Raw genomic sequence first — 12,348 nt, 5'->3', positions numbered from 1 at the left:
CCCCAGTATAGAGATATATATATATAGATATAGAGATATATATAGACATATTACGGTTTTTATTACATCCAATAAGTGTTTATGTCATTGTGAACAATTGAGGTGTTTTTGGTTTTGTTTTTGTTTTTAGATTTTACTTATTCATTTGAGTGAGAGAGAGAGAGAGAGCATAAGCAGGGGGAAGGTCAGAGGAAGAAGCAGACTCCCCACTGAGCAGGGAGCCTGACTCGGGGCCCTGGGATCATGACCTGAGCCAAAGGCAGACGATTAACCATCTGTGCCACCCAGGCGCCCACCTAGAGGTCTCTTTTCTAGAGTCCATCTTCCTGCTTAAATTTGAGCTGCTTGTTCCTTTTTTTTTTTTTAAGATTTTATTTTTAAGTAATCTCTACACCCTTTGTGGGGCTGAAACTCACAATCCCAAGATCAAGAGTTACATGCTGTACAACTGAGCCAGCCAGGTGCCTCTGAGCTACTTGTTCTATGCAGCTGTCTTCCTGAGCCTTTCCTTCTTTCTCATCTGGGTTGGATTTTGGTCTTTTATATTGCATTGCTACTTTTGGAAATCTCTTTTTCTGACTCCCAATACTTTGTACACAATCTACTTTTTCTCTTAAAACTTCTAGGATCTTTTTACACCCAGTTTCCTGAAAGTTCACAATGATGCATTTTTGGAGTAAATCTCTTTTTGGATGGAGATTTAGGTTCTTCAGTTATTTTTCAGCCCTTTTATTAAATTTAAAAAAAAATCAGCTATCTGGGGCTCCTGGGTGGCTCAGGTCATGATCCCAGGGTCCTGGGATTGAGCCCCGCATCTGGTTCCTGGCTCAGTGGGGAGTCGTCTTCTCCCTCTCCCTCTGCCTATCCCCCGCTCATGCTCTCTCTGTATCTGTCTCAAATGAATAAATAAAATCTTTAAAAAAATCAGCTATCTTTTCCTCAAGTGTTCTTATTCTTTTTTAAAGATTTATTTATTTATCTGAGAGAGGGAGAGAAAGGGAGTGTGAGAGCAGGGGGAGGGGCAGAGAGAGAGGGAGACAGTATCTCAAGCAGACTCCATGCTGAGTTCAGAGATCACCTTGGGGCTCAGTCTCACAACCCTGAGATCATGACCTGAGCCGAAACCAAGAGTCAGACGCTCAGTGCACTGTGCCACCCAGAGACCCCTTTCTTATTCTATTATTCCTCTTTGAGATTATTAGTTAGAGGGTTGTGTTTTGTTTTGTTTCTATATTGTCTTAATTTCCATCAGCTATTTTCTTTTTTCTATTTGTTGGTTTATGTCAGAGGTCTTTCTTGATGGACACTTCCCTCAGCTATCTGTTGACCTTTGGTTTTCCATATATATTTAAGAGGAAGGCTATAACAAAACTAATCAAGTTTCGTATGTATGAATGAGCATGTCAACTGGTGAATTTTGCTTTTCAGTGAATAGGCAAAGATTCATCCTTTTATAATGTCCAAATGACATGCTTCTTTTCTCTGGAGCTTTTAATTCTTTCCAGAGCAAAGAATGTTACAGTCTTTTCTGAGAAATGGAAAGGTGTTTGTGTGTGTGTATATGTGAGAGAGAGAGTAAGAGAGAGAATGGTTCGCTACTAGTGAGCAAAGAATGGGAAAAGCGCTTGACATTCAACAATTCTGTACGTAGACTTTGACTTTATCATTTTGTTTTCAGGCCAAGTCTTCTGCTGTGTTGTCCTGCCCAAGTCCAGAACTTTCTTGATTCAATTTCTTCAACTCCCATTGAGTGACACAGATTAGAAAGGGGCCTCAGGGTCCAGCCAGCTGTATACAGACTTCAATGAATCCTCCTTCCACTTCCAAATGGTAAGTCTTTCAGATACTCTGTAAGGTAATTAACTCATTGCTTATTAGCATTCCTCTATTAGTTGCTTAGGGGACAACTTTCTCTCTGAAAATGTTCTGAAGTCTCTCATCTGTTCTTGTCATTATACTTACTCTCCTTGTACTTATGAGTTAATTGCTTACATTTTTGTTTTATACTTTTACTGTTATTTTAGTGGGGGGGAAAGGAAAGCAGATAAGTGGATGGGGTCAAACTGCATTTTTAACAGGGCACTCTGTTTTTTAATATCTGAATAACCTCTTCCAGGTTATTTCTCAATGTTGAGTTTAAAATTATGTCAATTAAATAAAAAAGAGTTTCAGGTTTTAAAAATTTACATCCTATATATTTTTGTTTATTTAGAGGCTATATGTAATCACTTCTCGGCCTTTTGGCTAAGATCAAGTGTATGTATAGGCTTTATGTAATAATTAGAAGAATGTCTTCTCCTTGCTTTTTTTTTTTCTTAAGTAAGCTCTGTGCCTAATGTGGGGCTTGAACTCACAACCCTGAGATCAAGAGTTACATGCTCTACTGAATAAGCCAGCCAGACATCCCATAACCTAATGTTTTTCAAAGCAATTTTGCATATGTTACCCCATTTGATCCTCATAATATGAGAGGCTGAGCACTTGGGAAGTTTGGGCATAGCAGAGGACTGGAAGAGATGCTCTCCTGAAATATGCAGTAAAGTTGGAAATCTTCTTAAGTTTCATAGGAGATTAGCTTTAATATCTTTTTTTAAAATTTTTTATTGTGTTATGTTAGTCACCATACAGTACATCCTTAGTTTTTGATGTAGTGTTCCATGATTCATTGTTTGCGTATAACACCCAGTACTCCATGCAATATGTGCCCTCCTTAATACACATCACTGGCCTATCCCAATCCCAAATCCCCCTCCCCTCTGAAGCCCTCAGTTTGTTTCCCAGAGTCCATAGTCTCTCAAGGTTCATTCCCCCTTCTGTTTACCTCCCTTTCTTCTTCCCTTTCTTTTCCTACCAATCTTCCTACTTCTTATGTTCCATAAATGAGTGAAACCATATGATAATTGTCTTTCTCTGCTTGACTTATTTCACTTAGCATTATCTCCTCCAGTGCCGTCCATGTTGCAGCAAATGTTGAGAAATCGTTTTTTTTGATGGCTGAGTAATATTCCATTGTATATATGGACCACAACTTCTTAATCCAGTCATCTGTTGAAGGGCATCTCGGCTCCTTCCATGATTTAGCTATTGTGGACAATGCTGCTATGAACATTGGGGTGCATATGGCCCTTCTCTTCACTACATCTGTATCTTTGGGGTAGATACCCAGTAGTGCAATTGCTGGATCATAGGGTAGCTCAATTTTTAACTTTTTAAGGGACCTCCACACTGTTTTCCAAAGTGGCTGTACCAACTTGCATTCCCACCAACAACGTAGGAGGGATCCCCTTTCTCCACATCCTCTCCAACATTTGTTGTTTCTTGCCTTGTCCATTTTTGCCATTCTAACTGGCGTAAGGTGGTATCTCAATGTGGTTTTGATTTGAATTTCCCTAATGGCTAATGATTTTGAACATTTTTTCATGTGTCTGTTAGCCATTTGTATGTCTTCATTGGAAAAGTGTCTATTCATATCTTCTGCCCATTTTATGATTTGTTTGTTTCTGGTATATTGAGTTTGAGAAGTTCTTTATAGATCTTGGATACCAGTCTTTTATCTGTAGTGTCATTTGCAAATATCTTCTCCCATTCCGTGGGCTGCCTCTTAGTTTTTTTGACTGTTTCCTTGGCTGTGCAGAAGCTTTTTATCTTGATGAAGTCCCACAAGTTCATTTTTTCTTTTGTTTCCCTTGCCTTTGGAGATGTGTCATGAAAAAGGTTGCTGTGGCCGATGTCAAAGAGGTTACAGCCTATGTTCTCCTCTATGATTTTGATGGATTCCTGTCTCACATTGAGGTCTTTCATCCATTTGGAGTTTATCTTTGTATATGGTGTGAGAGATGGTCAAGTTTCATTCTTTTGCATGTAGCTGTCCAATTTTCCCAGCACCATTTATTGAAGAGACTGTCTTTTTTCCACTGGATGATTTTTCTGCTTTGTCAAAGATTAGTTGCCCATAGAGCCGAGGGTCCATTTCTCGGTTCTCTATTCTGTTCCATTGGTCTATGTGTCTGTTTTTGTGCCAGTACCATGCTGTCTTTGTGATCACAGCTTTGTAGTATAGCTTGAAATCAGGCAATGTGATGCCCCAGCTTTGTTTTTCCTTTTCAGTATTTCCTTGGCGATTCGGGGCCTTTTCTGGTTCTACACAAATTTAAGGGCTGTTTGTTTCAGCTCTTTGAAAAATGTCATTGGTATTTTGATTGCGATGGCGTTGAAAGTGTAGATTGCTCTAGGAAGCATAGACATTTTTAACTATGTTTATTCTTCCGATCCATGAATGTTTTTCCATCTTTTTGTGTCTTCTTCAATGTCTTTCAAGAGTGATCTGTAGTTTCTAGAATACAGATCCTTTACCTCTCTGGTTAAATTAATTCCGAGATAATGTATGATTTTTGGTGCTATTGTAAATGGAATGGATTCCCTAATTTCTCTTTCTTCAGTCTCATTGTTCATGTGTAGAAATGCAACTGATCTGAGCATTGATTTTGTATCCTGCCACATTACTGAATTGCTCTATAAGTTCTAGTAACCTGGGGGTGGAGTCTTTTAGGTTTTCCATATAGAGTATCATGTCATCTGCGGAGAGAGACCGTTTGACTTCTTCTTTGCCAATTTGAATACCTTTTATCCCTTTTCGTTGTCTGATTGCTGTTGCAAGGACTTCTGGTACTATGTTGAGCAATAATGGCGAGAGTGGGCATCCTTGTCATGTTCCTGATCTTAAGGGAAAGGCTTTCAGCTTTTCCCCATTGAGAATGATATTCGCTCTAGGCTTTTCATAGATGGTTTTTATGAAATTGAGGAATGTACCCTATATCCCTACACTCTGAAGGGTTTTAATCAGGAAAGGATGCTGTATTTTGTCAAATGCTTTTTCTGCATCAATTGAAAAGATCATGTGGTTCTTGACTCTCTTCTTGTTGATATGATCTATCACACTGATTGATTTGCGAATGTTGAACCACCCTTGCATCTCAGGGATGAATCACACTTGGTCATGATGGATAATCCTTTTAATGTACTGTTGGATCCTATTAGCTAGGATCTTGTTGAGAATTTTGGCGTCCATATTCATCAGGGATATCGGTCTGTAATTCTCCTTTTTGATGGGGTCTTTGCCTGGTTTGGGGATCACGGTAATACTGGCCTCATAGAATGAGTTTGGTAGTATTCCTTCTGTTTCTATTTTTTGAAACAGCTTCAGGAGAATAGGTATTATTTCTTCTTTGAATGTTTGGTAGAATTCCCCAGGGAATCCGTCTGGCCCTGGATTCTTGTTTTTGGGGAGGTTTCTGAACACTGCTTCAATCTCTTCATAATTAATTGGTCTAATTAAATAATTAGTTTCTTCCTGTATCAGTCTTGGTAGTGTATAGGTTTCCAGGAAGGCATCCATTTCTTCCAGGTTGTTTAATTTATTGGCATAAAGTTGTTGATTAAAGTTTCTAATGATCCTTCCTATTTCATTGGTGTTGGTTGTGACCTCTCCCTTTTCATTCATAATTTTATTAATTTGGGTCCTTTCTCTATTCTTTTGAATAAGTCTTGCCAGTGGCTTATCGATCTTATTTATTCTTCAAAGAACCAGCTTCTAGTTTTGTTGATCTGCTCTATTGTGCTCCTGGTTTCTAATTCATTGATCTCTGCTCTAATCTTGATCAGCTGCCTTCTTGTGCGTGGGTTAGGCCTATTCTTCTGTTCCGGCTCCAGCTTCTTGAGGTGAGAATATAAAAACTGCATTTTAGATTTTTTTTTATTCTTTTGAGTGAGGCTCGGATGGCTTTGTATTTTCCCCTTAGGACTGCCTTTGCAGTGTCCCATAGGTTTTGGACTGATGTGTTTTCGTTCTCATTGGTTTCCATAAATTGCTTAAGCTCATTTTTAATTCCCTGGTTTACCCAACCATTCTTTTTTTTTTTTTTTAAAGTATTTATTTATTTGTGTGACAGAGAGACAGCCAGCGAGAGAGGGAACACAGCAGGGGGAGTGGGAGAGGAAGAAGCAGGCTCCCAGCGGAGGAGCCCGATGTGGGACTCGATCCCGAAATGCCGGGATCATGCCCTGAGCCGAAGACAGATGCTTAACGACTGCACTACCCAGGCGCCCCTACCCAATCGTTCTTAAGCAGGATTGTTCTTAGTTTCCAAGTGTTTGAGTTTCTTCCAAATTTTTCCTTGTGATTGAGTTCCAGTTTCAAAGCATTGTGGTCTGAGAATATGCAGGGAATAATCTCAGTCTTTTAGTATCGGTTGAGACCTGTTTTGTGACCCAGTATATTTTCTATTCTGGAGAAAGTTCCATGTGCATTCGAAAAGAATGAGTATTCTGTTGTTCTGGGGTGTAGTGTTCTGTATATATCTATGAAGTCCATCTGGTCCAGTATGTCATTCAAAGCTCTTGTTTCTTTGTTGATTTTCTGCTTAGGTGATCTGTCTGTTGCTGAGAGTGGAGTGTTGAGGTCCCCTGGTATTAACATATTATTATCTATATGTCTCTATTCTCATTAAGAGTTGGCTTGTGTATCTAGCTGCTCCCCTGTCGGGGGCATTGGTATTTATAATTGTCATATCCACTTGTTGGATACATCCTTTAAGAATAATATAGTGTCCTTCTGTATCTCTATAGTCTTTAGTTTAAAATCTAATCTGTCTGATATGAGAATTGCTACCTCAGCTTTCTTTTGAGGTCCATTGGTATGAAAAATGGTTTCCGTCCCTTCACTTTCAGTCTGGATGTATATTTAGGTTCAGAATGAGTCTCTTGTAGACAGCATATGGATGGGTCATGTCTTTTTATCCAATCTGCAACCCTGTGGCTTTTTATGGGAGCATTTAGGCCATTCACATTGAGAGTGATTATTGAGAGCTATGATTTTAATGATGTCACGTTGCCTGTGAAGTCTTTGCTTCTTTAGATTGTAAATTTCTGTTCAGTATCACTCTTGGGGTCTTTTTACTTTTATAGAACCCCCCCTTAATATTTCTCATAGGGCTGGCTTGGTGGTCACATATTCTTTCAGTTTCTGCCAGTCTTGGAAGGTCCTTGTCTTCTCATCCATTCTGAATGACAGCCTTGCTGGATAAAAGATCCTTGGCTGCATGTTCTTCTCACTTAGTGCTCTGAATATGCCTTGCCAGCTTTTCTTGGCTTGCCAGGTCTCTGTAGACAGGTCTGATGTTATTCTGATGTTCCTCCCTCTGTAGGTGAGGATTCTCTCCCCCCTGGCTGCTTTCAAGATTGTATCCTTGGATTTAATATTTGCGAATTGTACTATTATGTGGCCTGGAGTTGGTCTTTTCTCATTGATCTTGGGAGGGGTCCTCTCTGCTAAGACACGAATGCTTGTTTCATTTGCCAGATTAGGGAAGTTCTCAGCTACAATTTTGTTCAAATATCTCTTCTAGACCTCTCTCTTTCTCCACCCCCTCGGGGATGCCACTGATTCTGACATTGGAACTTTTCATTGAATCAGTAATCTCCCGTAATCTACATTCTTGTGATTGGATTTTTTTGAGCTAAGTTCCCATTTCTTCCCACTTTTCTATCATCCCATCTTCCAATTCACTAATTCGTTCTTCTGCCTCATTTACCCTGGCCGTCAGAGCATCCAGTTTAGGCTGCATTTGATTCATAGCATCTTTCATTTCTGCCAGATTCGCTCTCATTTCCGCCCTTAGAGATTCTATATTCTCGTTAATATTTTTGGTAATATTTTTTTCAAGCCTACACATCATCTTGACCATTGTTACTCTGAACTCCATTTCTGACAATTCGATTATATCCATATGCATCAGTTCTGTGGCAGAGACCACAGTCTCTGTCTCCTTTTTTTGCTGGAGATTCCTCCGCCTTGTCATTCTGATGAGGAGAGGTTGTGGGGATGCACAGAGCCGAAATTATTGATCAGGACCCAGGCAATGTGCACTTGGTTTATAGGGACCTTAGGGATGTGGGCTTCTTGATTTTTCAGCCTGCCTTCTGGGGGGAGGGGCCTGCCGCGCTGATACTCAGGCAACCCTGTTTGGGTAGAGTCGCCCTGTCCCCTGCAAGGGGGGATGGGGATGGGCACAATGCAAACCGGTATTTCCAGGCTTTTGTTCTCTGGCAGCTTTCCCTGGTGGTTTTCTTTGACTCCTCTGAGAGTCAGAGCTGCAGTGGCCGTATCCTAGCCTCTGTCTCAGAACAGAGAGATTGCAGTCCGCTCTCCACTGAGCTCTCTTGGCCACCTTAACTCTGTTTCTGTCAGTGCTGCTAAAAACCCTGTATAGCGTCCCGGGTTGTGCACCCCACAGCCACTCACCCAGCCCTTGCTCCCAGAGCCAGCACATCTCTCTCCTTTGTGCTTCTAACGCCGCCAGCTGCCCCCGATTCCTACTTGCGCTCCCAAGCTCCCTGTTTCAGTGTGGTTCTTGCGTGCTCCAGAGCTCCGGTTTTCAATCTGGTTGCGCACGCGCTCGGTTTCAGTCTAGTTCAAGTGTGTGCTCCAGAGCTCCGGTTTTCAGTCTGGTTCCAGTGAGCGCTCTGGAGCTCTGGTTTTCTGGTCGTGTGCATTTCTGGGCTCCCGGTCTCAGTCTGCTTTTTCCTGGGTGCCAGTCTGTGAATCTGGCCCGCTCCTCAGTGCAGGTGGCTACTGCTTCTTGGCACCCCAAGCAGGGTGGCTCCCTCCCCCTTCCATTTATCTTCCGATATCTGTGTGCGGATTCATAGCTCCCCGCTTCTTACCTCAATTCTCAATGCCAGAGATGTTCGTTTGTAGAGATCCAGATGTATCTTCCTACATCTTGGGCTGATTTTGTGGGTGTTCAGGATGATCTGGTAGATATCCAGCTTGATTCAGGGGACCAGCTGAAAGAAGGTCCCCTACTCCTCCGCCATCTTCCCTCCCCCCCCTTTAATATCTTTTTAACATAAGAATTTAATGTTTGATGCTTTAAACTATTAAAAGGATTTGAAATACAGTTTTTCAGCCATTCTTTCAAAAATATAATTTCTTCTGTAGTTCCTTTTCCTTAACATATTGTTTAAGATTTTTTAAAATTTTTTTAAAGTAATCTCCACCTTCCTCGAACCCTCTCCAAATTTTACCACCTTTCAGCTTTCTTTTTTGAAGGTCTCATCAGTTCTCACTGTTTAACTGTCTTTTTATAGCTAACTCCCAAATCACCATTTCTTTTTTCTTTTTGGAGAGGGGGAGATGGAGAGGAAGAGAGAATCTTAAGCAGGCTCCAGGCCCAGCGCTGAGCCCAATGTGGGGCTCAATCTCACAACCCTGAGATCATGACCTGAGCCAAAATCAAGAATCAGACACTTAACCAACTGAGCCACCCAGGTGTTCCCCAAATCACCATTTCTAATCTGAGTGCCAATAAAAATTAAAATGAGAAAATATAAAATAATGCTTCTTAAATACCCACAATTTGTGTTCTAAGTGCTTTACATGTGTTTGCTCATTTAATTCTTGTAACAGTCTATTTACTTCATTATTCCTGTTTTACTGATGAGAAAACTAAAGGTCAGAGAGATGAACTCACACAAGGTCCCACAGCTAGTAAATAATAGTTATTAGGTTCAAACCTAGGCAGTCTGACTAGAGACCCAAGCTTGAAACAATCTTTATCACTACAGTTGTAATTGTTTTTAGATATTTCTATAAACTCAGATGCCACTTACCATTTCAAACTCAGAATTTCAAACATCAGATGCATAGTGTTCCCATTTCTTCTCCTAACTCTCCTTATTTTTCAGGGGCAAAACTGTTAAGTCATTACTAAGCAAATTTTGTAGATTCTTCCTTCAAATCTGTTCTTATGGTAATATTCTTGGTCCTGATTCTTATTAGATTATGTCTAGAATGTGGAAAGATTGTTATGAACTGTTTAATCTCTCTGCTGCTCAAAAACCTTTATTGGCTCCACATTACCTATTAAATAAAAGAGAGAGACCTCTACAGTCTATCACCAATCTACCTTTTCCTTCTTCAGCCTATTTTTGGAATGACATTTCCTTGTCTCATGCTGTTAAGATCTCTGTTTTTCTTCAATATTTCACTTGTGGACCTAGCACACCTGAATTCTAATCTTATTTCTATTATTAATAGGTGTGAGATTGTTGGCAAGAGGGGAATAGGAGCTCCCTTGTAAATAATGTACATGTGATGTTAATACATAGTCTTTGTAATAACTTTTAACTTCACAGACTTTTTTAATACACTTACTAATTCATAAGTAAATTGTGGTATAAAAGTATAACTACTTAATGTGTACTTAACAATGAATGAATGAATGACTCTCACCTTTGGATAAGGGCTTGCTAGTGCTGAATAATAATAATAATAATAAATAAGAAGAAGAAATAAAGTACAAAAAAACCCAGAACGATATAAATGGCCTTGATAATCAAGTAAACATTTTCAAAATAATAATAATTATATAAAAGCTAGTTATACATGTTAATTGTAGTAAATTTGGAAACTACAGAAAATTATCACCCTATATCCCACTGTAGAGAAAAAATTTGTTGACATTTTAGACTGTTTCATATCATTAGTTGAAATCATTAACAAACTCTGATTCTTTGAGGAAATGTTGATTGTGTTTATAAGAAAAGCTATGGCTTGGGAGCCAGAGTAATCAGGAGTGCTACATTAATATTAAACAGCAAACTTGTCTAATGTATTTTCTTAATTGCATCAAGCAATTATGTTATATTTAGTCAAAAGTCTTTACAGATTATTTTTCTCAAGGGGGTTTTAGTGCTTCCATCAGTCTGCATATTACCATCCGTCTGTTTTGCTTCCTTTTTAGTGATGTCACAGTAATGAGATGTTAAAGTAAGTACAGAACTGCCTCTAAAGAAAATATTGATTTGTTTTAAGATTTGTACTTCAAATCCGAGAGATAGCTAAAAAATTTATTGTATAGTGCAAAAAGGAATAAAATGTTCTATATAGTGACTGTGTTCAAGTAAAAAAAAATTATACTCTTATTGGAAATAAAGGAGATTTCTAGTTAAGATGGCATAGTAACGTTTGCTCTCAACTCATAGTAATTAGAATAGAAATTAAGAAGCAAACCCAAAAAGATGTATCTTGGCTAGATAATAATACAAACATGAATCAAAAAAAAGTGGAAAAATAAAGTAGTAAGTGGGGCTGAAATGGATGTGCTGAGCCTCAATACAGAAATTGGCTCTGGCATCTAGGGGTTCAGTTTCTGCAGGTTGGTAGAAATTAAAAGTGTTTCCCGTGCACCATTCCTTCAAACCTGATTAGATCAACAGTATTTCAGATATAACTGTGACAGGGGCCCTAAAATAACAGTGTAAGATACTGTGGAAGTGAGAATCCTGAAGGTGAATTGGAGACAACTGTATAACCAGTAGAAAGGAGGAATAACCACAGAAGGAAAGAAGGAAAAATTAAAGATTCTGTACTCACAATCAGCCTATAAAATTCAACCAACAAAATCAACATTTGGAACATGAATTCATTCCAGGTAAAAATACTTTTATAGAAAAGTCTAAGAATTCTATATATTTAGGGTGCCAAAGAGAAAAATTATAGAATGGTAACCATTAAAAAGGACAAGAAGTTAGGAAAATATGAAGAAGAACCAATTAGAAATCTTGGAAATTACTAAAGAAAGAAATAAACAGTCACTGGATATTAAAAAACAAACCTCAGTAGCTGGGATGAACTCTAGACAAAACTGAAAAGAGAATTCATAAATTGGAAGATTGTACTGAAGAATTTACCCAAAATGTAGCACAGAAAAACAGATAAAAATGAGCCATTAAAGCCTGGGTAGCTCAGTCATTAAGCATCTGCCTTTGGCTCAGGTCATGCATCGGGCTCCCCACTTAGCAGGAAGCCTGCTTCTCCCTCTCCCACTCTCCCTGCTTGTGTTCCCTCTCTCGCTGTTTCTCTCTGTCAAATAAATAAAATCTTTGGGGAAAAAAATGATCCATTAAGACCTATAAAAATAACACCTAGTAGAAGAAACAGATAAGAAATTATGGCTTAAAAGAAATATTTGAAGGGATAATAGCTTAAAATTTTCTAGAACTGAAGACCTGAATCTTCAGAATGACCATACTCTACCAAAACACATCCTAAAGAGCCAGAGGGGATCAAGGTTAAATAGAACACTCTAAAAGATTCAAAAGACCCTATAAAGCTTGCTCAGAAAGGAGAGACAGTTTGACCCCAGACTTCTCATTGACTACAATAGGTGCCCTAAGACATGGGGATTCTATCTTCAAAGAATTAAACACTAAAGAATGCTGTGTAATGGAAACAACAGAACAGATGCATACATAGCAACATATACAGAACCTAAAAACAAAGGGCTG

At 39.1% G+C, this 12,348-nt stretch overlaps 1 protein-coding gene and 1 pseudogene across 2 annotated transcripts in view; both read left to right on the top strand.

Moving 5' to 3' along the window:
• The window catches only part of ICA1L (islet cell autoantigen 1 like), a 73,831-nt gene that overhangs the window by 12,145 nt on the left and 49,338 nt on the right, over positions 1-12,348 (top strand). Inside the window, exon 2 of one of the 2 annotated variants that reach the window (XM_087862828.1) lies at positions 1,679-1,830. In XM_087862828.1, the coding sequence (XP_087718954.1) occupies positions 1,805-1,830 (26 nt within the window). In that variant the 5' untranslated portion in view covers positions 1,679-1,804. Of the gene's footprint in view, positions 1-1,524; positions 1,831-12,348 lie in introns of those variants that run through there. The other variant, XM_087862831.1, reaches the window with a different exon arrangement.
• Positions 2,225-2,362, top strand: LOC148110797 (U2 spliceosomal RNA; annotated as a pseudogene).

Source organism: Ursus americanus, chromosome 1, assembly GCF_024610735.1.
Source record: "Ursus americanus isolate L20-20 chromosome 1, mUrsAme1.1.p, whole genome shotgun sequence".
NCBI lineage: Eukaryota > Metazoa > Chordata > Mammalia > Carnivora > Ursidae > Ursus > Ursus americanus.
The sequence above is the reverse complement of the archived record's forward strand: the minus strand, read 5'-3'. Positions and strand labels throughout refer to the sequence as shown.